At 43.3% G+C, this 26,512-nt stretch overlaps 1 protein-coding gene across 3 annotated transcripts in view; it reads left to right on the top strand.

Moving 5' to 3' along the window:
• Positions 1 to 26,480, top strand: part of rab23 (RAB23, member RAS oncogene family) — a 52,770-nt gene extending 26,290 nt beyond the window's left edge. For all 3 annotated transcript variants that reach the window (XM_063040161.1, XM_063040164.1, XM_063040174.1), the window contains 4 exons: positions 6,625 to 6,781; positions 9,120 to 9,202; positions 18,448 to 18,537; positions 22,701 to 26,480. In XM_063040161.1, coding sequence (XP_062896231.1) covers positions 6,625 to 6,781; positions 9,120 to 9,202; positions 18,448 to 18,537; positions 22,701 to 22,840 — 470 coding nt within the window. In that variant the 3' untranslated portion in view covers positions 22,841 to 26,480. The remainder of the gene's footprint in view (positions 1 to 6,624; positions 6,782 to 9,119; positions 9,203 to 18,447; positions 18,538 to 22,700) is intronic.
• The last annotated feature ends 32 nt before the right edge of the window (positions 26,481 to 26,512 follow it).

Raw genomic sequence — 26,512 nt, 5'->3', positions numbered from 1 at the left:
TTGGGTCAATCTGATGTTTTGATTGGCATAACATCAATCTTTTATGCAGCACTAATCATGTTATTTCTTTCTCATGTCTCTTTGTACGGTAACCCAGCAAGCACTGTTGTGCATTTAATATTTCAATAATATTGAGTGAGTAATTTTGCATACATATGGTTTGATTTAGCGCTCTTTGTTTACATATTGGGGTTACATGTAAGAAGTACGTCAGTGCCATACGTCATGACGTTATATGTGCCTGCCTTGCTTAAAGTAAAAATGAAGTGTACGTTAATCCCCGGGTTCCCCATGCTTTTCTTTTGATTAGTTTTAAAGTGACAAAATATAAGTGGTGACGAGTAAGTTTTAAAATTAACCTTGAGACGACGACCTGTTGAAGCATAGTGAGATGCTCAAGTTTAAAATAAAAAGTGCGGTATGGGTACTTTTCAAGAAGGGAGAAATGGCCAGTTTTTTTTTCAGAAAAAGGGCAGCACATGCTTCTTCGGGAAGTTACAGAAATAGTTGAGTTTTTTTAAAATGGAAGATAATGGACAAATTCACAGGTTTATAAACAGATAATAATCGTAAATATAAAAAGAAGCAGAAATGGCTAGCTATGTTGGAAAGATAGATGCTTTCGATTTCACAACAAATAACTGGATATTGTATACTGAGCAAATAGAGCAGTATTTTAAAGCAAATGGAATACCTGATGAGGAACGAGTGCTGGTTTTGCTGTGTGCTTTGGGTGGAAAGCATTGTGTGGACATGCTTGGCTAAGACAACTATAACCTGATTGGAGATCTATCCACAATTTGCATGCTACATCCCCTGTAATAGAGTCAACCGAAAGCGAATTAAGAAAGGTACTAGATGATGCCTTAGCAGTGTTCAAGGATGGTGTTAGAAAACTCTGACATTTTAAGGGTAAAAATAGTGTTAACTGAAAATGCCATACCTACCTAAGTTTTGCAAAGCCCGTCCCGGTTCCTTATACCATCCATAATAAAGTACCCAGTCAGCAAGATTGCATGGAGGCTGAAGGAATTCTTTCCAAGGTTGAGTGGAGCCCAATAGCCAAGAAGAATTGGTCTGTCAGGATCTTTGGTGTTTTTCTAAGGTCACCATCAACCCAGTACTGAAAGTAGATCAATACCCTCTGCCCAGGACAGAGGATATCGTTGCAAACCTTTCGCGAGGAAAACACTTTAGCAAAATGGACTTAGCTGAGGCCTACTTGCAGATGGAGATGGAAGAAGAGTCCAAAGTGTTTCTCACCATAAACACTCACAAAGGGCTTTATCGCTATAATAGGCTTATTTTTGGAGTAGTACCTGCACTCTGGTTGAAAGCTATGGACCAAGTGCTGCTAGGCTGCCTAGACATTCCGTATCACCTGGATGACATCATTTTTACTGGTGGGGATGAAAAGGAACATCTCCAAAATCTCAAGACAGTGTTAAAAAGATCAGACGATTATGGGCTCGGAGTATGACACAACAAGTGTGAATTCTTTAAACCAAGTATCACTTACCATAGTCACGCCATAGATGCACAAGGATTACCCAAGTGTGCTGAGAAAATTCAAGCAGTGGTGGATGCTCCAAGGTGAAAGGACATGTCACAGTTGCAGTCCTTTTTTAGGATTTGTCTATAGCAGGTTCCTGCCAAACCAGGCTACTGTGCTCCAGCCCTTGAACTTCATTACTATAGATAGGGAAGAAATAGCAATGGCCAAAGCAGTGTGAGATGGCTTTCAAAAAGTTGAAGGAAATGGTAATGTCAGACATTATACTCACATTATGATCCACATTGTCCAATGAAGTTTGCCTGTGACGCCCCGTCTTAAAGTATAATTGCAGTAATGTCACATGTTAAGAGTGATGGAAGTGAGAGCCTCATAGCCTTTGTATCATGTTCCCTTAATGCTGCAGAGAAAAATCACGCATAGATTGACTGGCCTTGAGTCTGGTTTAGGGTGTAAAACGTTAGTGAATTTACCCTCATTACTGACCATCAACTGCTAGTGTCCATTTTCAATCCACAGCAGCAGCACAAATACAGAGATATCTCTGTTTCTTAGAGGACACAATTACAAATTCAAGAGGACGACTAATCATGGAAATGCTAACAACACACACAAAATGCTGGAGGAACTCAGCAGGCAAGGCAGCATCTATGGAAAAAAGTACAGTCGACATTTCTGTCCGAAACCCTTCAGCAGACTCCTGAGGAAGTAGAGGTGCTTTTGTGCTTCCTTCACAATAATATTTGTATATGGGTCCAGATCAGGTCATTTGAGATGGTGACGCCCAGAAATTTAAAGTTACTGACCCTCTCAATCTCTGATCCTCCGAGGGTCACTGACTCATGAAGTCAACTATCAGTTGCTTGGTCTTACTGACATTGAGTAAGAAGCTGTTGTTACACCACTCAGCCAAGTTTTCAATTGCCCTCCTGTATGCTGATTCGTCACCACCTTTGGTACAGCCCACAACAGTTGTGTCATCAGCAATCCTGTTAATGGTTTTAGAGCTGTACTTAGCTGCACAGTATTAGGTGTAAAGTGAGTAGAGCAGGGGACTAAGTGTACTGTACATACCTGCGGTGCTCCTGAGCTGATGGAGACCGGAGGAGATGTTTTTGCCAATCCGAACTCATTGGGGTCTACAAGTGAGGAAATCCAGGATTCAAATGCAGAAGTGGGTATTGAGGCCCAGGTCTTGGAGTTTACTGATTAGTTTTGAGGGTTCAGAGACATTGGAGAGGGTTTAGAGAAGATTCACAAGAAATATTCCAGGAATGAAAGGGTTACTGTATGAGGAACATCTGGCAGCTCTTGGGCTGTATTCCCTGGAGTTCAGGAGAATGAGGGGGGGATCTCTTAGAAACATTCCTAATGCTAAAAGGCCTGAACAGATTAGATATGGCAAAGTTATTTCTCATGGTAGGGGATTCTAGGACAAGAGGGCATGACTTCAGGATTGAAGGACGTCCTTTTGGAATTGAGATGCAGAGAAATTACTTTAGTCAGAGGGTGGTAAATCTGTGGAATTTGTTGCCATGAGTGGCTGTGATGGCCAAGTCATTGGGTGTATTTAAGGCAGAGATAGATAGATTCTTGATAGCCAAGGCATCAAAGGGTATGGGGTGAAAGAAAGGGAGTGGGGATGACTGGAAGAATTGGATCAGCCCATGATTGAATGGTAGAGCAGACTCGATGGGCCGAATGGCCTTTCTGCTCCTATGTCTTCTGGTCTTATGGGATGATGGTGTTAAATGCTGAGCTGTGATTGATAAAGAGCGTCCTGATGTATGCATCTTAGCTGTCCAGATGGTCCAGGGTTGTGTGAAGAGCCAATGAGATGGCATCTGCTGTAGACCTGTTGGTTCGGTAGGTGAATTGGAGCAGATCCAAGCCACCATTCAGGCAGGAGCTGATATGTTTCAACACCAGCATCTCAAAACACTTCATCACTGTGAATGTAAGTGCCACTAGGCGATAGTCACGTAGACAGGTTACCACACTTTTCTTGGCACCAGTACGATTGAAGCCTGTTTGAAGCAGGTGGGTGCCACACACTGCCACAGTAAGATTGAAGATATCCACGAATACACCAGCCAGTTGGTTGGCACAGGTCTCTGGTACTTGACCGGGTACTCCATTCGGATCGGATGCTTTCCTTGGATTCGTTCTCTTGAAGGCAGCCTGCATGTCATCTTCAGATACTGAGACCAAAGGATCATCAGGAGACATTCGGATGCACGATGGTTCCTCCCTGTTCTGGTGGTCAGAAGTGAGCATAGGAGGCTTTGAGCTCATTTGGAAGCGAAGCTCTGCTTTAACTATGTCGCAAGATGTAGCTTCGTAGGAGGTTATGGCATTCAAACCCTGCCACAGCTGTCGAGCATCCCTTGTTCATTCCAGTCCAGTCCGGAATTTCCACTTCGCCCAAGAGGATTTCTGGAGATCATACCTGCATCTCTTGTAGTATTCTTGATCTCTAGACTTGAATGTCTCTGATCTGGCTCTCAGCAGGTTCCAGATTTCATTGTTCATGCAGGACTTCTGATTGGGGAAATCCCCGAACAGTTTTGTGGTGACACACTCATCCACAGCTGTTCTAATAAAGTATGCAACAAACCCGGTATAATCATTCAGGTCCTCGGATGAGTTCTTGAGCATGGCCCAGTCCACTGATTCAAGGCAATCCTGTAACCGTTCCTCAGCCTCCCGTGACCACCTCTTGCTTTTCTTGATCTTTGGAGCCTTGCTCTTTAGGCTCTGTCTGTATGCAGGTAGCAGGACAGCCAAATGATCCAACTTACCAGAATGCAGTCTCTGGAAGAAACAATAGGCTTTCCTTATTGTAGAGTAGCAGTGGTCTATTGTATTGGGACCTCTGGTGCAACTGGTTATGTGCTGGTGATAACTGGGCCGGGTTTTCTTCAAACAGGCCTGGTTAAAGCCGTCGACTATAATTTGAAATGCGTCAGGATGCGCCGTTTCTTGTTTACAGACATTGTGCAGCTTCGCGAGTGCTTGCTCATAATCGGCCACTGGTGGTGAGGATCACAGATGAGAACTCTCGAAGCAAACTGTGTGGTTTATATTTAATAGTTGTTCTAAGTTAGGGGAACAGGAAGTTGACAGAACCCCAACATGTGTGCACCAACGGGAATTGACTAAAAAGCATTTGCCACCACCTCTTTCTTTACCAGAATTTGAGGTTCGATCTATTCTGAAAATCGTAAAACCTTCTGGTTGGATAGCTGCGTCTGGTGTGTTTACTGTTAACCAAGTCTCAATGCAACAAACAATTGAGATCTGCCTGATCTGCCTCTGATAGAGCAGCCTTGCCCTGAGATCGTCACTCTTATTTTCAAGTGACTGTACAGTTGCTAACAAAGTAGTAGGCAGAGGAGGCCTCATCTCTCTGTGCTTCAGCATGAACTGAATCCCACCTCTCCTTTGGCATTTTCAGCCTTGGTGTTGACTCTTCAAGGCACCACGCTTTAAGGGTTCGCTTTTAACAGCTCCACATTGAAATGTCAAATATGAAATCTGAAGATCGTTGATGTAATTTTGTAGTCTGTTAAGAGGCATTTTACATGCTGCAGATTGCAACAGAAGTCTCCCTGTCACTGCAGAGATGATCCAAAAGGAAACCAGAAAATATCCCATACTGTCTCAGGTCTACATGACAACCCAAAATGGCTGGAATGTGCAGCAGAAATTCCAGTTCTCTCATTTTTAACCAGTGCCAGGATGAACTTGCCTTTAATGGAGGTTGCCTTATGTAGGGATTGAGAGTTGTTTTACCATCCAAGCTGAGAGGTAAAGTGTTGAAGGAAATACATGCCGGTCATCTACGTGTCATCAAAATGAATGTGTTGGTTCGAAGCTTTGGTGACCTGAGATTAGACTGAGAAGCTTGCTATGCACTGTTCAGAATGTCAACACGTCCAGAAGATGCCTAGAACAGCACCTCTCCATCCCTGGGAATGGCCAGAGGTTTCATGTGGATTTTGCTGGACTGTTCTTGGACACAAATACCTTGGTAGGAGTGGATGCAGCTACAAAATGGCCAGAAGTGTTCCCAATAGCCTCCACTACAGCCGTGTGTTGAGAAACATTCTTTATGAAGTTCCAGAACACTTGGGGATAATGGACCACAGTTTTTTGCGGAACAGTTGCAGTCATTCCTGAAAATTAGTGGAATAGGATGTATTACATCTGCATGTACCACCCAGCTGCAGATGACTTGGCAGAAAAGTTTGTCCACACACAATATTTTACATATGTGAGTTGAGATGTATTCTATGTTGAGTTGGATGTTTTGCTAAGCAGGGAGGAGCGTGGTGTTGTGTACTTAATATTTCAGTAATTTTGAATTGAATTGACTGTATAACTTCCTTCATATACATGAGTAAAAATCTGTACATTAAACCTCCGTCTAAATGTGCAAAGTGCAATTTTAGTAATTTATAATAAATGTTATGTACAACAGGATAGCCATATAACATTGAAATACAGTTGCGTCAGCATGAATTAAGCAGTTTGATGGCCTGGTGGAAGAAGCTGTCCCGGAGCCTGTTGGTCCGATGTAAACATATTGTTTGATTAAGCATTCTTTGTTTACATAATTATGGGTTGTATGGAAGAAGTACTTAAATGCCACATGTCATTACACCACAACGTATATGTGCGTGTCTCACGGTAAGTAAAAACGAAGTACACTATTTTCTCGTGCTTCCTGTGTTTCTTTTTCTTTTAGTTTTTGAGTTACAAAACATAACACTGCACTTCTCCAGCTCTCACCTTGGTCATTGATTATTGGATTCAATATCAAAAGGTAACTCCTGAGAAAAGCCATATTATGCTATATAAATGTCTGTTGTTGGAGATGTTCATCTATGATCCAGAGTAGTGAATGTTCTGATATTACAACATAATATTGTCAAGACCACATTGTAGAATAATTGCAGTGGGACAGAATTCAAAATGACCAGAAAATTTCTCAATGAGTAATGCATGTATATGTAATACATAAATGTATATGTACTCAATGTATAGTCATAATGCTCAAGTGAGATCAGTCCAATTTTTAATTTGGTTGCTTTGATAATTGATCACAGGTGCTCAGGCATGTGTGCTGGTATTTTCCACCACTGATAGAGAGTCTTTTGAGGCTATCTCAAGTTGGAAGGAAAAGGTTGAGGCTGAAGTCGGAGATATCCCTACCGTTTTGGTACAGAACAAAATAGACCTCCTGGATGAAACTGTACTTAAAAAGTATGTAAATAACATTTTTGATTGACTGAAGTTGACTGGCATTGTAAACTATTCAATTTCATATAGTTGAAATATGTAACTTTGTATTTATAAAGTGCCTTAATATTGTAAAACATTCCAGTGTGTTTCACAGGAATGTTATCAAGTAAACTTGAACATAAATGTCCAAAACAGAAGACATGGGTTTAAGATGACTATTAGGAGGGAATTTGAGGGCATTTTTATTCACCTGGCAGGTGGTTGTAACATGGAATGTACTGCCACAGAGTGTAATTGAAGCAATTATGGACCAAGTGCTAATAAATGGGATTAGTATAGATAGATACCAGATGGTTAGGATGAACACAGTGAGCCCAAGGTCCTGTTTCTGTCTTATATGACTCTGAACTCCCACAGAAGGTATTTTTGACCGGAAAATTTCTCAATGAGTTTGGCTTAACAAACCTAAAAGATGTTTGAAGCGTTAGAGTGCTACATATGTAAAACTCCAAATCTTAGGGCCCAGGCAGCCAAAGCCCTAGACTCTGTGGTAAAGTGAGTAGCCAGCTAGAGTCTTAGTTTCTTGAAATGAAACCTCAGATCACTGTGTGGAAATGGAAGAGAGAAACACACAAGAAGTGACTGAAAGAATGTAATATAACAGCAGGCAATTGCACACTGTGGTAGCTTACAGGTACACCCAGAGAATTCCTATGTAGTGGGAAAGTATTGAATCTGATTATGCTTGATCCAGCCAGCTGCTTCAACTTGCATCCAGCACAGTGCCCATCACCACATATTTGCAGCACCATGGGATTGAATGATTTAGAGTCTGGATTCCTCAACTATCCACAAGATAACATCCCAAATACTGGTGATTAACCATTACATGCCAGTTCCTAGGACACCTTAAAGCTATGTTGACAAGTTGCTTCAGTCAGAGGCTTAAACCATAATATAAATGTCGTGCTGAAGGGTTTTGGCCTGAAACGTCAACTGTGCTCTTTTCTATAGGTGCTGCCTTGCCTGCTGAGTTCCTCCAGCATTTTGTGTGTGTTGCTTGGGTTTCCAGCATCTGCAGATTTTCTCTTGTATATGAATGTCTTTTGAAAGTTTTATTTAAACCAATTCCCACTTGACCCATACAAAGCTTGTTACACCTCAATGAAGCAGTTGTGTGTTTATTTGTTACTTATTATCATAAATACCCAAGCTAACATTACAAGTGAATGACTAAAATTGAAATCAAACTATCAGAAGGGAATGATGACTAAAATGACTGAGATACCAATAGCTCAATTTCAGAGTAATCAAGACAAATTCAACATCAACAAGAATAGGAAGAAAGAATTTAAATTGGGGAAGGGAAACATTTTGAGACCTAAAGCTTACATTTAATAGAAAAGGAGTTTCCCAACTCCAAGTCAAGCTGCTACATTGCGCAGCAGTCATGTGGAAAATTACCAGGTGGAAAAAATGTGAAAAATCATGTCTCAAAAGGGAGGGCAAATCTAAACCAGCTAATCAGATCAGTCTGCTGTCAGTCATAACCAAAATGATAAAAGGCATCCCTTGACCAGTGTGATCCAGAAACAATAAGACCTATTGCTACTCTTGTCTTGGGTTTGACAGGAGCACTCAACTCCACATCCATTTCAGCCTTTTAAAAAAAAAAGAGCCTAGCCTTGTCTGTGGTCTGAGGAACCATAGTAATACCAGTTCTGACTCCCAGATCATTTCCATCATTTACAAGACACAAGCTTGCCATTTAGCTGGATATATGCAGCACTAATTAGGTTAAAATGTGACTTGGAGTGGAACTTGCTGCTGTCCTTATTCTCAGTGGTAGACAGCACAGGCAAGAGATTCTGTAATAGTGTGTTTGGCAAGTAATTACACTGCATTTTACAGACAATAGACATCCATCAGCTGCAACATTCATTCCCTCTATGAACAGTATACCAAGACTGCAGCGTACACAACCTACAATGAGTTTGCTTCACTCTTTAACAAGATCAGAGCTAAGTTTCTCTCTGGTTCATTCTGAATTGTGTAATTACCTATCAAACATTTACCATTTTCATTTTTCACAGTTGCAAAAGGTTCCCAGCCTCAATGTACTTGTCTCTGGGGCAGTGGAGTGAGTGTTCAAGGTTTCCACTTGCCCTTTTGTAAATTTGTATTCTTCATTTGTTTTCTGATATCAAAACCTTCAACGGCAACAAATGATATAGAGGAAGTAAAAGTTTATACATGCAAACTGTTACCTTTACAGAATCAGCATAATCTTATTTCTATTAATGTCAAAAAGATAAAGTACTCAAGTTTATATCTGTTTTAATTCTGATTTGAAATGTAGTGAAGAAGCAGAGGCTCTTGCTAAAAGGTTGAAGCTAAGATTTTATCGGGCTTCTGTGAAGGAGGATTTGAATGTGAATGAAGGTGAGTTATCTTATGGATTTTTCACATCTAACCTTGTATTTTATTCGATTCCATCAGTTTTTGGTTTGTAATTAAGAACATTGTTTCATTAAGATTATGATGAGTGGCTTTCGTTACTATACTCAATAGGGCACCGTAGTACTGTAGTGATTAGCGTGACTAATAGAGCTTTGGGGGCATTGGAGTTCAGAGTTCATTTCTGATGCTGTCTGTCAGGAGTTTGTACCTTCTCTCTGTGACCACTTGTGTTTCCTCTGGGTGCTCTGGTTTCCTCCCATAGTCCATAGATGTATCGGTTAGTAATTTAATTGGTCATGGTAAATTGTCCTGTGATTATGCTAGGGTAAAATAGATGGGTTGCTGGGTGATGCAGCTCACTGGGCCAGAAGGTTCTGTTCCATGCTATATAAATAAATATACCTGGGTATGCAGACAGTGATGTATAACAGAAGTTCCTTCTCTTCAGTTTCAAATGCAGAACAAAAAAAAACTAATTTATGTAGAACAATTTGTTTCTTGCGTATGATGTGTTTGATTGCAGGAGGCACACTATATTCTGCTGTCATATAAAGATTTCTTGAAACATATTTTCCAAATCCAGCTGTATTTTGAATGATATTTGAACAATTCTTCTCATTAAATTGTTTTAATAACTGGCAATATTGGTATCAGAATCAAGTTTATTATCACCAGCATGTGTCGTGAAATTTGTTAACTTAGCAACAGTTCAATGCAATACAAAATATAGGAGAAAAACATAATAATAAATAAATCTTAAACAGTATATGTATATTGAATAGATAAAAAATCAATCAAAAAACAAGTAAGAAGAATATCTTTATTGCCATTGTTGTGGAGCAATGAAACACAGTTTAGCAGCTCAACGTTTTGCAGCATGACAAAGAATATATACATAAAATAAACTAAAACCTCAGGAGTGCAGTCCAAAATTAATAATATATGGATGGCGGGTTAGGACTATTGCAAACCTGCCATTCCTGGAAGTGTGATGCATTTAGCTGCCGCCGTCTTAGGAGGGGGGCAGGAGAAGGGAAGGGGTGTTATACCTTTCACTGCTTGTGGGTAGAAGCTGTTAAGGTGTCTCTTTGTTTTCGTCCTTAATGCTCTGTATCTCTTCCCAGAAGGTAGAGGGGAAAACAGGTGATGTCCAGGATGAGTGGGATCCTTTGAAATACAAGTAGCCTTCTTTTGAAGTCTGCCAGTATAAATGTCTCTGAGGGAGGGTAATGTTGAGCCAATAACCTGCTCTGCTACCCTCACCACCTGCTGCAAGTCCTTCCTGTTCTGTTCTGTGCAGCTGGCAAACCACACTGCACAGCAATATGTCAGGAGGCTCTCTATAGTTGTCCGATAGAAGTTGATCAGCGGGTGATGAGAGAGGAGAGCGTGCTTTAGCTTCCTTAGGAAGTAGCGCCCCTGTTGGGCCTTCCCCACCTGTTAAGAGATATGGGCAATCCAGGTGAGGTCAGCCGAGATGTGGACGCTGAGGAACTTGAAACTCTCTACCCTCTCCACCTCTTTCCCATATATGCGCAGAGCAGAGTGCTCGACGCGCTTTGATTTCCTGAAGTCTACTATCAGCTCCTTGGTTTTTGTGATGTTCAAGTCCAGGTTATAACGACAATACCATTCTGTCAAATGCTGTACCTCTTCCCTATAGGCTGTCTCATCACAGTCTGATATGATACCTATTAGGGTGGTATCGTCAGCAATTTTGACAATGGTGTTGGTGGAGTGAATGGTAGAGCAGTCATGGGTGAAAAGAGAATCGAGGATGGGGCTGAGAACACACTCCTGTGGTGTACCGGTGTTCAGGATGAGAGTAGATGATGTGTGTTCTCCCATCCTGCCACTTTGGGGTCTGTTACTCAGAAAATCCAGTATCCATGAGCACAGTGAGCTGCCAAGGCCCAGGTTGCTCAATTTCTGCACCAGTTCGTAGGGGATGACTGTATTAAAAGCTGAGCTGTAGTCCACAAACAGCATTTTTACATAGGTGTTATCCTGATCCAGGTTTGTAAGGGCTGTGTGGAGAGCTGTGATGACTGCATCCTCTGTCGATCTGTTTGCACGATACGCAAACTGGTATTTATCAAGGTCAGCAGGTATGGCAGACTTAATATAAGACAGTATGAGTCTCTCAAAATATTTCATGATGATAGGAGTTAGAGCAACTGGGCGATAGTCATTAAGGCAGTTCACTGTACTTTTCTTTGGTATGGGTATTATTGTGGCTGACTTAGGGCAGGTGGGGACTACAGACTGTAGTAGCAAGAGGTTGAAGGTGGTAGTAAATACTCCCGCTAGTTGATCTGCGCAGTCCTTAAGAATCCTTCCGGTGACTCCATCTGGGCCAGCTGCTTTCCTCGCATTGACTCCGTGCAGGGCCGATCTGACCTGGTGTTGGTGTAATTGTATAGGGTCATCCTTCTCTGTTAGTGCTGACTGGATGCCAACTTCTCCATTCTGACTGTCAAAGCGAGAAATGAACTGGTTCAGAGTGTCTGGCAGTGTCCTTTCTGAGGAGTTTGTGACTGTATAGCTGTCCTTGTAGCCAGTAAGAGTCTTTATCCCCTGCCACATGCATCTGGAGTTGTTATTGGTAAAGTGCTCCTCTATACGCTGTTTATATCTGCGCTTGGCCTCTCTGATGCCGCTTTTCAGGGCTCTTCTTGCCTGCCCGTAGGCCTGTAGATCCCCAGATTTAAAAGCAGCATCCCGTGTTCTTAGCAAGATCCTCACCATGTTATTGAACCAAGATTTTTGGTTCAATAGCATGGTGAGGATATATGTTTTAAAAGTGAGGTAGTGTTCATGGGTTCACTGTCCATTTAGGAATCGGATGGCAGAGGGGAAGAAGCTGTTCCTGAATCGCTGAGCATGTGCCTTCTGGCTTCTGTATCTCCTTCCTGATGGTAACAGTGAGAAAAGGGCATGCCCTGGGTGCTGGAGGCCCTTAATAATGAATGCTGCCTTTCTGAGACACTGCTCCTTGAACATGTCCTGGGTACTTTGTAGGCTAGTACTCAAGATGGAGCCAGCTAAATTTACAACCCTCTGCAGCTTCTTTCAGTCCTGTGCTGTAGCCTCCCCCATACAGGACAGGGATGCAGCCTGTTGGAATGCTCTCCATGGTACATCTATAGAAGATTTTGACTGTATTTATTGACATTCCAAACTTCTTCACACTCCTAATGAAGTATAGTCACTGTCTTGCCTTCTTTATGGCTGCATTGATATGTTGGAGCCAGGTTAGGTCCTCAGAGATCTTGACTCCCAGGAACTTGAAACTGCTCACTCTCTCCACTTCTGATCCATCTATGAGGATTGGTATGTGTTCCTTTGTCTTACCATTCCTGAAGTCCACAATCAGCTCTTTTGTTTTACTGATGTTGAATACAAGGTTGTTGCTGCAACACCACTCCACTAGTTGGCATATCTCACTCCTGTACACCCTCTCGTCTCCATCTGAGATTCCACCAACAATGGTTGTATCATCAGCAAACTTATAGATGGTATTTGAGCTATGCCTAGCCACACAGTCATGGGTATAGAGAGAGTAGAACAGTGGGCTAGGCGCACCAGTGTTCATCGTCAGCGAGGAGGAGACGTAATCACCAATCCACACAGATTGTGGTCTTTCCATTAGGAAGTCGAGGATCCAATTGTAGAAGGAGGTACAGAGGCCCAGGTTCTGCAACTTCTCAATCAGGATTGTGGGAACGATGGTATTAAAAGCTGAGCTATAGTCGATGGACAGCATCCTGACATAGGTGTTTCTGTTGTCCAGGTGGTCTAAAGCCGTGTGAAGAGCCGTTGAGATTACATCTGCTGTTGACCCATTGTGGCGATAGACAAACTGAAATGATTCCAGGTCCTTGCTGAGGCAGGCATTCAGTCTAGTCATGACCAACCTCTCAAAGCATTTCATCACTATAGATGTGAGTGCTACCGGGCGATAGTCATTAAGGCAGCTCACATTATTCTCCTTAGGCACTGGTATAATTGTTGCTTTTTTTGAAGCAAGTGGGAACTTGTGCTCACTGGATACATTAGATTTTTTGTGTAAAATTACATTGTTTTAAATGAAGATAGAAATGTCAATTACATCTTTTTCAATCCATGGATAAAATTACAGAAACTTGCTTAAACTTAGAAATTAGCAATGAACATTGAAGGGAAGAAATTGATGCTTGCCAATCGGATGTCCATAAGAAAGCTTTTACTTATTCATCCAATTCCTTTGCAGTACTGTCACTGTTGGTATCTCTCTGATCTTCCTGAACTGGTTTGGCAAATAGCAATCAATAATAGTTAAAGAAATTATTCTGCTTCTGAAAGATGCTGAAGCTTTTTAAATTGACAAGGTTGTGTGTAAAGTGCACAGATATTATCCAATCTCTGGATTTTTAAAAATATCTTTTGTTTATTCCATCTCGAAATTTGTGTCTGTGTTGTTTCTTTGGTGGAGTGCTTTAACAAAGCTGTGCATTAAAACATAGAAACATAGAAAATCTACAGCACAATACTGGTACTTCGGCCCATGTTGCTGTGCCAAACATGTACTTTAGAAATTACCTAGGGTTACCCATCGCCCTCTGTTTTTCTAAGCTCCATGTACCTATCTAGGAGTCTCATAAAACACCTTATCATATCCACCTCCACCACTGTCGCCAGCAGCCCATTCCACGCATTCACCACTCTGCGTTTTTTTAAAAAAAACAACAACCACTACTTACCCTTGACATCTTCTCTGTTCCTCCTTCCACGCTCCTTAAAACTGTGCCCTCTTGTGTTAGCCATTTCAGCCCAGGGAAAAAGCCTCTGACTATCCACACGATCAATGCTTCTCATCATCTTATACACCTCTATCAGGTCACCTCTCATCCTCCATCGCTCCAAGGAGAAAAGGCCGAGTTCACTCAACCTATTCTCAAATGGGCATACTCCCCAATCCAGGCAACATCCTTGTAAATCTCCTCTGCAGCCTTTCTATGGTTTTCACGTCCTTCCTGTAGTGAGGTAACCAGAACTGAGCACAGTACTCCAAGTGGGGTCTGACCGGGGTCCTATACAGCTGCAACATTACCTCTCGGCTCTTAAACGTAATCCCACGGTTGATGAAGGCCAATGCACTGTATTCTTTCTTAACCACACAGTCAACCTGCACAGCAGCTTTGAGTGTCCTATGGACTCGGACCCCCAGGGTCCCTCTGATCCTCCACCCTGCCAAGAGTCTTACCATTAATTCTATATTCTGCTATCATATTTGACCTACCAAAATGAACCACCTTACACTTATCTGGGTTGAACTCCATTTGCCACTTCTCAGCCCAGTTTTGCATCCCACCGTAACCTCTGACAGCCCTCCACCCTATCCACAATACCCCCAACCTTTGTGTCATCAGCAAATTTACTAACCCATCCCTCCACTTCCTCATCCAGGTCATTTACAAAAATCACGAAGAGAAGGGGTCCCAGAACAGGTCCCTGAGGCATGCCACTGACCTCCATGCAGAATGTGACCCGTCTACAATCACTCTTTGCCTTCTGTGGGCAAGCCAATTCTGGATCCACAAAGCAAGGTCCCCTTGGATCCCCTGCCTCCTTACTTTCTCAATAAGCCTTGCATGGGGTACCTTATCAAATGCTGAAATCCATATACACTACATCTACTCCTCTACCTTCATCAATGTGTTTAGTCACATCCTCAATTTAATCAGGCTCGTAAAGCACAACCTGCATTTGACAAAGCCATGCTGACTAGTCCTGATCATATTATGCCTCCCCAAATGTTCATAAATCTTGCCTCTCAGGATCTTCTCCATCAACTTACCAACCACTGAAGTAAGACTCACTGTTCTATAATTTCCTGGGCTACCTCTACTCCTCTTTTTGAATAAGGGAACGACATCTGCAACCCTGCAAACCTCTGGAATGTCCTGACCCATTGATGATGCAAAGCTTATTGCCAGAGGCTCAGCAATCTCCTCCCTTGCCTCCCACAGTAGCCTGGGGATATCTCATCTGGTCCCGGAGACTTACCCAGCTTGATGCTTTCCAAAAGCTCCAGCACATCCTCTTTCTTAATGTCTATATACTCAAGCTTTTCAGTCCACTGTAAGTCATCCCTACAATCACCAAGGTCCTTTTCCGTAATGAATCCTGAAGCAAAGAATTCGTTAAGTATCTCCACTATCTCCTCTGGTTCCGTACACACTTTTCCACTGTCACACTTGATTGGTCCTATTCTGTCAAATCTTATCCTCTTGCTCTACACATACATGTAGAATGCCTTGGGGTTTTCCTTAATCCTGCTTGCCAAGGCCTTCTCATGGCCCCTTCTGACTCTCCTAATTTCATTCTTAAGCTTCATCCTGCTAGCCATGTAATTTTCTAGATCTCTATCATTACCTAGTTTTGTGAACCTTTCGTAAGCTTTTCTTCTTGACTAGATTTTCAACAGCCTTTGTACACCATGGTTCCTGTACCCTACATCCTTTCCCTGTCTCATTGGAACATCGCTCAAATATCTCCTGACGTTCTATGCAGAACGTCACTCAAATATCCCCTGAACATTTGCCATATTTCTGCTGTACATTTCCCTGAGAACGCCTGTTCCCAATTTATGCTTCCAAGTTTCTGCCTGATAGCTTCATATTTCCCCTTACTCCAATTAAACGGTTCCCTAACTTGTCTGTTCCTATCCCTCTCCAATGCTATGGTAAAAGAGATAGAATTGTGATCACTATTTCCAAAATGCTCTCCCACTGAGAGACCTGACACCTGACCAGGTTCATTTCCCAATACCAGATCAAGTACAGCCTTGTAGGCTTATCTACATATTTTATCAGGAAACCTTCCTGAACACACCTAACAAACTCCACCCCATCTAAACCCCTTGTTCTAGGGAGATGCCAATCAATATTCAGGAAATTAAAATCTCTCACCACGTCAACCCTGTTATTATTGCATCTTTCCAGAATGTGTCTCCCTGTCTGCTTCTCGATGTCCCTGTTACTATTGAGTAATCTATTTTAAAAAAAACACCCAGTAGAGTTATTGACCCCTTCTTGTTTTTAACTTACACCCACAGAGATTCCGTAGGCAATCCCTCCATGACTTCCTCTTTTTCTGCAGCTGTGACACTATCTCTGATCAGCAGTGCCACACCCCCACCTCTTTTGCCTCCCTCCCTGTCCTTTCTGAAACATCTAAAGCCTGGTACTCTAAGTAACCATTCCTGCCCCTGAGCCATCCCTGTAATGGCCACAACATCATAGCTCCAAGTACTGATCCACACTCTAAGCTCATCTGCTTTGTCCATGATGCTTCTTGCATGAAAATAAACACATCTCAAACCATCAGTCTGAACGCCTCCCTTCTCTATCACTTGCCTATCCTCCCTCTCACACTGCCGACAAGCTTTCTCTATTTGTGTGCCAACTGTCCCTTCCTCCATCTCTTCAGTTCAGTTCCCACCCCCCCCCCATCAATTCTAGTTTAAACTCTCCCCAATAGCCTTAGCAAACCTCCCTGTCGGGATATTGGAGCAACACACATCAAAGTTGCTGGTGAACGCAGCAGGCCAAGCAGCATCTATAGGAAGAGGCGCAGTCGATGTTTCAGGCCGAGACCCTTCGTCAGGACTAACTGAAGGAAGACTCTTCCTTCAGTTAGTCCTGACGAAGGGTCTCGGCCTGAAACGTCGACTGCGCCTCTTCCTATAGATGCTGCTTGGCCTGCTGCGTTTACCAGCAACTTTGATGTGTGTTGCTTGAATTTCCAGCATCTGCAGAATTCCTGTTGTTTGTCGGGATATTGGTCCCCCTCGGATTCAAGTGCAGCCCATCCTTTTTGTACAGGTCACGCCTGCCCCAAAAGAGGTCCCAGCAATCCAGAAATCTGAATCCTTGCCCCCTTTTCCGTTCACTCTGCCATGCATTTATCCTCCACCTCATTCTATTCCTATACTCACTGTTGCGTGGCACAGGCAGTAATCCCAAGATTACTCTTTTGTGGTCATGCTTCTCAACTTCTTTCCTAACTCCCTGTAGTCTGTTTTCAGGACCTCCTCCCTTTTCCTCCCTATGTCGTTGGTACCAATATGTACCACGACCTCTGGCTGTTCACTTTCCCACTTCAGGATATCATGGACGCGATCAGAAACATCCCCGACCCTGGCACCTGGGAGGCAAACTACCATCCGTGTGTCTTTCCTGCTTCCACAGAATTGCCTGTCTGACCTCGCTGCTGCCATCCACTTCCTTTCCCTACCCTTCTGAGCCACAGGGCCAGAGGTACAGCCACTGTTGCTTCCCCCAGGTAGGTTGTACCCCCCAACAGTACTCAAACAGGAGTACTTATTGTTAAGGGGGACAGCCATAGGGGTACTCTCTAGTATCTGACTCTTACCCTTCCCTCTCCTGACTGTTACCCACTTATGTGTCTCTCGAGGCCCCAGTGTGACTACTTACCTAGAGCTCCTCTCTATCACTTACTCATTTTCCCTGACCAGACAAAGGTCATGAGCTGCATCTCCAGTTCCCTAACACTGTCCCTAAGGAGCTGCAGCTCGACGCACCTGACACAGTCGTGACCATCCGGGAGGTTGGGAGTCTTTCAGACATCCCACATCTGACACTAGGTACAGAACACCGGCCGCACAAACATGTTTCCTATTCCTCACAAGTAACATACCATTATTGCCTAAGCCCCGTTGAGCCAAATCCCTCCTACTGTCTCCCTCTACTCTGTCACCCGCTCTGTAAGGCTGTCTTCTATTTCAATCCTCCCCGCCGGTCTAACTTGCTGATGTCCATGCGTTTGTGCAGTTGTGCCTTGATCAAACTGCTGAGGAAAAAACTGTCTTCTTTTAAATCCTTCCTGCCGGCCTAACTCGCTGATGTCCACGTGCTTGTGCAGTCGTGCCTGAATCAAATTGCTGAGGAAAAAACTGCATTGATAGGATAAAATGATTAAATATTAAACTTTCATCACTTGGTGTATTGTGCATCTTTTGGAATGCTGTTAAAATTATTTTAACTCATAAGTTCTTGAAATTAGTGACGTTTTAACACATTTTGTTTAAAAACAATCCATTTCTCTGGGCAATGGGACTTTAAGCAAAATGATCACACCCAAATCATGTGCATTGCACTTGTTAATGACTTTGGAAAGGAAACATAATTGTAAGATACAAGCTTAAATTATTGTCTCCACAGTTTTCAAGTACCTGGCTGAGAAGTACCTTCAGCGACTCAAACAGCAAACCACTGAAGAAGAACAAGTGCACACAACAAGCAATCGCATAGGTACGTTCTGCCTCATCTTCAGCCGATACTCGTAAACATCTCTAGGGCATATCTCAATTGTCTTTAATTTTTTCTCTTATAACCTCAATGTCATATTTACAGTATCTGAGCTTTCAAAGACTTCCATTGTTAAAAGGGCATTGTTGGATTTGGAGCTGGCATTGTCCACAAGGTTCTTCATGAATGAGGTGAAAATATTGTGATTACAGCCTTTTATTAGACATTCATTCCAATAAATAAAGAACAGCAGGTAACTAATTCTAACCTTAACCAACTCTACTGTAAGTAAGGAGGAAAGAAAAGAACACTTTACCTTGTGGTCAGTCTTTGTACTGTATACCAGTACCAGCCAGCAGTTCTCTAACAAGGACAGCTTTGATTTACTTAAACTGCCTTGACTTCCCAGGCTTACAGACAAACTACAAAGGTAAAGAATCAGCTGTACTGCAAATTGCTGAAAATGCAACAAACCCCAACCTCCCCTCTCCACTGACACTACCAGCCTCCCTCTCCCTCTGATCCTAGCTCTCAAGACTCCAGCCTTGAACTCCTGGCCGGGTCTTCACATGCTGCTATTGTGACTCCTGTCTCCCCATCCCCCACCATCACTCTGCAATCCTGTTTCCCTCAGATCCCATCATCAGCTCCTGGGCCCTCAGAGGCTCCATCCCACCCTCCCTTCTCCACTGACACTACCAGCCTCCCTCCCCCCTCTGATCCCAGCTCTCATCCGTGCCGGGTCTTTACCATCCCCTCCGACCTTCAACTCTCTGAGGCAGAGCGCTCTGTCCTCAGTAAGGGCCACACCTTTGTCCCTTTTTGCCCACACCTCAACAAGTTCCGCGTGCGCCATGATGTTGAACTCTTCTTCCGCTGGCTCCGTCTTCATGCCTACTTCTTTGGCAAGGACTCTCCCACCCCCACCGATGACCCCTTCTCATGTCTTCAACCCTCCTCCTCTTCATGGACACCCCGCTCTGGTCTTCTGCCTGCTCTGGATCTCTTTATTGCTAAATGCCGACGGGACATCAACCGTCTCAACTTCACCACACCTTGTTCTAATTCCAACCTCACTCCTTCAGAACGCTCTGCTCTCCACTCCCTCCGCACCAATCCTAGCCTTACTATAAAACCCGCTGATAAGGGGGGCACTGTTGTAGTCTGGTGTACTGGCCTCTACCTTGCCAAGGTACAGCGACAACTCACTGATACCTCCTCTTATTAACCCCTCGATCATGACCCCACCAAGGAGCACCAGGCCATTGTCTCCCACACCATCACCAACCATCCCATCCACTGCCACTAACCTCATAGTTCCCACACCTAGCATTTCCCGTTTCTACCTCCTACCCAAGATCCACAAACCTGCCTTTCCAGGTAGACCCATTGTCTCAGCTTGCTCCTGCCCCACCGAACTCATTTCTGCATACCTCAACACTGTTTTACCCCCCCTTGTTCAATCCCTTCCCACCTATGTTCGGAACACTTCTCACGCTCTGGATTTTTTCAATGATTTTAAGTTCTCTGGCCCCCAGCACCTTATTTTCACCATGGATGTCCAATCCCTATATACCTTCATCCCCCACCAGGAAGGTCTCAAAGCTCTCCGCTTCTTTTTTGATTCCAGACCTAATCAGTTCCCCTCTACCACTACTCTCCTCTGTCTAGCGGAATTATTCCTTACCCTTAATGATTTCTCCTTTTGCTCCTCCCACTTCCTCCAAACTAAAGGTGTAGCCATGGGCAGCCATATGGGTCCCAGCTATGCCTGCCTTTTTGTTGGGTTTGTGGAACAGTCCATGTTCCAAGCCTATACTGGTATCCATCCCCCACTTTTCCTTCACTACATCGACAACTGCATTAGTGCTGCTTCCTGCATGCATGCTGAGCTTGTTAACTTAATTAACTTTGCCTCCAACTTTCAGCCTGTCCTCAAATTTACCTGGTCCATTTCCGACACCTCCCTCCCCTTTCTTGACCTTTCTGTCTCTATCTCTGGAGACAGCTTATCTACTAATGTCTACTATAAGCCTCCAGACTCTCACAGCTACCTGGACAATTCCTCTTCCCACCCTGTCTCTTGCAAAAATGCCATCCCCTTCTTGCAATTCCTCCGTCTCCGCCGCATCTGCTTTCAGGATGAGGCCTTTCATTCCAGGATGAGGGAGATGTCCTCCTTTTTTAAGGAAAGGGGCTTCCTTTCCTCCACCATCAACTCTGCTCTCAAACGCACCTCTCCCATTTCACGCACATCTGCTCTCACCTGATCCTCCCGCCACCCCACTAGCCTCCAGGTCCAACATATAATTCTCCATAACTTCCGCCACCTCCAACAGGATCCCACCACCAAGCACATCTTTCCCTCCCCGCCTCTCTCTGCTTTCCGCAGGGATTGCTCCCTACGCGACTCCCTTGTCCATTTGTCCACCCCATCCCTTCCCACCGATCTCCCTCCCAGCACTTATCCTTGTAAGTGGAACAAGTGCTACACATGCCCTTACACTTCCTCCCTCACCACCATTCAGGGCCCCGGACAGTCCTTCCAGGTGAGGCGACACTTCACCTGTGAGTCGGCTGGGTTGATATACTGCGTCCGGTGCTCCCGATGTGGCCTTCTATATATTGGCGAGACCCAATGCAGACTGGGAGACCGTTTCGCTGAACATCTATGCTCTGTCCGCCAGAGAAAGCAGGATCTCCCAGTGGCCACACATTTTAATTCCACATCCCATTCCCATTCTGATGTGTCTCTTCCTGGCCTCATCTACTAAGATGAAGCCACACTTAGGCTGGAGGAACAACACCTTATATTCCGTCTGGGTAGCCTCCAACCTGATGGCATGAACATTGACTTCTCAAACTTCCGTTAATGCCCCACCTCCTCTTCTTACCCCATCCCTTATTTATTTTTTTTTCCTTTTTTTTCTCTCTCTTTTCTCTCTGTCCCTCTCACAATAACTTCTTGCCTGCTCTCTATCTTCCTCTGGTGCTCCCTTCCCCCTTTCTTTTTCCCTTGGCCTCCCGTCCCATGATCCTCTCCCTTCTCTAGCCTTGTACCCTTTTAGCCAATCAACTTTCCAGCTCTTAGCATCCCTCCCCCTCCTGTCGTCTCCTATCATTTCGGATCTCCCCTCCCCCTCCCACTTTCAAATCTCTAACTATCTCTTCTTTCAGTTAGTACTGACGAAGGGTCTTGGCCCAAAATGTCAACTGTGTTTTTTCCTATGGATGCTGTCTGGCCTGCTGCGTTCCACCAGCATTTTGTGTGTGTTGAGCAAACATTTACAAACAGGTAATTATGCAAACATGAGCATAAAGTTCAACTCCATGAAAAACGAGAGTTTAGACCCTAATCTGGGAGGACCTATGTGAAACTAGGTGACTAAAGTAAGAGAAAAAATTCTCATCTGGAATCCCTTCAAATATAGAGTAACACACACAAAATGCTGGAGGAAGTCAGCAAGTCAGGTGTCATCTATGGAGAGGAATAACCCGTCAATATTTCACGCTGAGACCCTTCATCAGGAAGGGAAGGGGTAAATAAAAAGATAGAGGGAAGGGAGGAGTACAATCTGGCAGGAGATAGGTGAGAACAGGTGAGGGGAATGGTAGGTGTGTGTGGGCGGTGTGTGGAAGAGCAACTGATCACAACACTCAAGGCCAGGAAACATCCTACATATTTTTCTCTCTCATGAATATTACCTTACTGTACAGGTCCTTCGTCCACAATGTTATGCCACTTAATTCCTCTTTCACTTCCTTTCCCTCCACTGGTGTGTGTATGTGTCTGTGTGTGTGATTCAATGGCTCTGACCTGTGACTGGGAGGAGCATTCTTCTGATTGCCAAACCTCAAGGGGCTTGAGGTTGGTGGAAGGCACTGGATTGGACCTTGGTAGTCAGTGAGGGGAATTAATATTTAGGGAAGCTTCAGTCACACTTGGGAGTGGGAAAGTTATTAATTTCTTTGAAGTTAGTCCAAGTTTTGGAGGAGATAAAAGTAGTTACTACCTTTATGGAAAAACCCTTTGTATAGTTTGAGAGCAGCCTTGAGGGATGTGTTACCTCAGTGTTCTTCCTTTGAATTACACAAATTGAAAGCACAATGACTGGTAACTGTACACAAGATGAATCCTGTTCATTTGCTGCAATTCCTTCCTCCAGGGGTATTTAACACAGCTGGTGGCAGTCACTCTGGGCAGAACCCAAGCACAATTAACGGTGGTGACGTTATCAGCCTTCGACCAAACAAACAGAGGACCAAGAAGAACAGAAGCCTCATGGGCCGCTGTGGGAGGCTGTAGCCATCTCCCTGCACCCAGAATTAACATTCACTGTCTGTAGAAGTGTTCTGACCAGTAAGAGGGGTTTTTAATTTAGATATTCTGATACATCAGTGATTGGTAATAATTACGGAAAACGCAGTACTTGGCTAACTGACAGTTCTGCCTATGCAGAAGCTTTCTGCAAACAAATGACCATGGCTTGGAGATTGTTTGGAGAGTGTATGCTGGTTTGAGCCAGCATTATGAGTCTGTGAACAGAATGGACGGTAACTGATCTGTCTGATTGCTGATGCTTTGTGTGGGTTGTTCCAAGTTGATAGATTTGTTTGCGAGTTGGTCACCTGCTACATTCTGAAAATCACGGCGCTCAGTTGTGTGACTTCGGCCAGACCTGCAGTGCTGTCTGATGGAGCGATGAACGTAATGTGATTGGTTGGCAAGAGTGTCATTCAAAGGAGCGTAGTCCAGACTCCGGATTGAGATTTTCCAGTCCAGCTAGTAATGCTGTCCTTAAGGGAATTAACATTTTTCAAAGAAAAAAAGTTGCAATTAATTATGGAAATCTATTGTCATTTGAACAGGTAACGTAAACATTGCCATTTGTGCTTTACATTTGTGGTTGTTAATTCTCGAAACTAATTCTGATGAATTGTGCAATATTTCAGTGTTGACTGCAGCCTGGAGAAGGATATTTTGCTACTAGATGATTTTTTTTTCATATACAGATGTTTTGAGTTGATTGTTTGGATAATTTGTATAAAAGAATTGCCATTTGTATTCGAATGTTTGTATTCCTGAATTTGCTGACTAACTGCTTAGATTTTTTTTCTATTGAATGTGTAATCATGTGTTGCTTGTGTGCATGCAACATTAACATCATTTCCTGAAAAGGGTCTCCTCACACAGCAAGAGTTTTGCGCAAGAGTTTTGCACAAGTGCCAAGTCAGTACTGCAATTATTGACTATGCCTTCTATTGTCCTTGCAAGAGCATAAGAAATCCTAAACCAGGTCTCTAAATGACCTATAGCAGGTGGCTATGCTTGCCTGCTGAAAACACCTACCACTCTGCATAGCCACGGGTCCCAAGTTCATGACCGAATGATCATTGCTTTCTATTATTTGCCATGCATGCTTCTTAGTGGGATTAGAGTGCCTTGTAAAAGTATTCAGCCCCCAACCCTTTGTTCACTTCAAAGAAAAATACAACCAGGGATTTTGATCAATTTTTATTTGTGAATCATATGCTCCTTTTTTCACAGTAGAGCTCCAAAACAGGGGGAATTGTAAAACTTGAAAAACTGAAATGTTAGTAGCTCAAAAGTATTCATCCTCCTTTCCTCAGTTCTTAGTTGACCCACCTCACAGTGATTACAGCCAGTAGTCTTTATGGATAATTATCTATTAGCGTTGCACAAGATGATGAGAAAGATTTGTCCATTCTTCCTTGCAAAATTTGCTTTAAGATGTGCCAGGTTAGTTGGGGAATGGCATTGGACAGGGCTCTGACTGGGCCACTCAAGGACATCAATTTCCTTCATTTGAAGCCGCTCCATGATTGCTCTGGCAGTGTGCTTTGGGTCATTGTCCAGCTGAAAAATGAACCTCCTCCCCAGTTTAAGCTTACTGGCAGGTTTTTACCTATGGTCTCTCTGTATTTGGCAGGATTCATCTTCCCATCAATCCTGACCTGATTTCCAGTCCCTGCTGCTAAAAAACATTCCTGTAGCATGATGCTACCTCCACCATACCCTATAGTAGGAATTGTGCTACACAGCTGATGCACAACATTAGATTTACACAACACATGCCGCTTAGCGTTGAGGCCAGAAAGTTCCACTTTAGTCTCATTCGACCACAAGACTTTCTTCCACATCTTTACAGTGACTTCTGAGTGACACTTTGTAAGGTCTTTACGGGCAAGGAAATGCTTTTTGTTTTAGCCAGGGCTTCTTCCTTGCCACTCTCCATAAATGCCCTTTTTGTGTAAGGCTTTAGAGATTGTTGGCCATGAACTTCATTTTGAATTGCAGCCACTGACTTCTGCAGCTCACTCAGAGTAACTGTTGGCATCACAATAGCCTCTCTTACAAGTGCCATTTTTCTGTGGCAACAAAGTTTAGAGGGGTGGCCTGACCTAGCCAGTGTGGCTGTAGTTTGGCCAAAGAAATTCCTCCTCATCTCCTTTTTAAAAGGACGCCCCTATATTCTGAGGCAGTATCCTCTGGTCTTCGACTTTCCCACCATTGAAAACATCCTCCCTATATCCACTCTATCAAGGCCTTTCATCATTTGATGAGTTTCAATTATGTCATCCTTCATTCTTCTGACTACAGACCTAGTGCCATCAAATGCTCTTCATATGACATTCTTATGAATTATTCGTATGATAAACGTTATTCTTATGAATTAATTGAAAACCGGTGATCCTCTAATTTTCTGCATCAACAAGTTGGGTGAGTTGGTAAGGTAATATACAGTACTGCAGCTGAGGAGAGTTAGCTGAGTAATTACAAAGGGGACGAATACTCTTCAGCCTCGCAATTTTGGTTTTTAATTTTTAGTAAATTGGTGACAGGTTTTAGAATTTTTCTTTTGACATGACGGGGCACAATGTTTTCTAGATTAGCACAAAAATCGTACTTCAATATATTTTCAGTTTTGAAAATGAGACAGTAAAATGTGAAAATAGTTGTCGGGTTGGAATACTTTTTGAAGGTACTGTATATGAAATTAAAAAGAAAACATTAAACACTTAATGGCTTAGGCAGAATTTGTGGAAAGAGAAGCAGTTGAGGGTCTTCAACCTGAAACATTAACTTTGTTTCTCTATCCACAGATGTTCCTTGACTTTCCAAGTGTTCCTAGCATTTTTCATTTTTATTTCAGATTTCTAGCATCTGATGTTGATTGTCTTGGAGCTGTCATACTAAGATTAATAGATGATGCTGTAAGGTAATGTTTTATGAATCTGGACACAGCCTAACTTGGAATGTGAAGAAAAGACAGTCAGGAGAAGGTCAGATGTAATGGCAAACTCATGATGGCACATCCATATACCACAACTATGCTCATCCATCACCACCCCCAGCATTCAACTTCCTGACAGCTGGAGGAATCCAGGAGGTATTAAGTTTGGCGGATGAGGAAAGCATTCTCTATTTGCTCAATGTCATCTCACGCAATCAAAACCAGTCTAGGAGATTAGAGATCAGGGATGTGGGCAGCAAAATAGCATATAGCAGTTAGCTTAACGCAGAACACCACAGTGCAGTAGAGCCCATTCGGCCCATGATGTTGTGCTGATCTTATAACCTACTCTAAGAGAAATCTAACCCTTCTCTCTTACATAGCTCTCCATTTTTCTGTCAGCCATGTGCCTATCTAAGAGTTTCTTAAGTTTGCCTAATATATCTGCCTCTAGCACCACCCCTGCAGGGTGTTCCATACATTCACTTTACAATGCCTGTGGTTGCAGTTTCCACTGTTTTCCGTGAGGAGTTTGTATGTTCTCCCTGTGACTGTGTCGGTTTCCTCTGGGTGTTCTGGTTTCTTCCCTTATTCCAAAGATGTAAGGGTCAGGGTTCGTAAGTTATGGACATGCCATGTTGGAGCCAGAAGCAAAGCAACACTTATGGGTTGCCCCTCCCCCACCCACCCAGATAGAACACCTACTTCTCTTAAAAGATAGG

This window comes from Mobula hypostoma, chromosome 2, assembly GCF_963921235.1.
Source record: "Mobula hypostoma chromosome 2, sMobHyp1.1, whole genome shotgun sequence".
NCBI classification, from domain to species: Eukaryota; Metazoa; Chordata; class Chondrichthyes; order Myliobatiformes; family Myliobatidae; genus Mobula; species Mobula hypostoma.
This window is presented reverse-complemented; position numbering and strand designations above follow the sequence as displayed.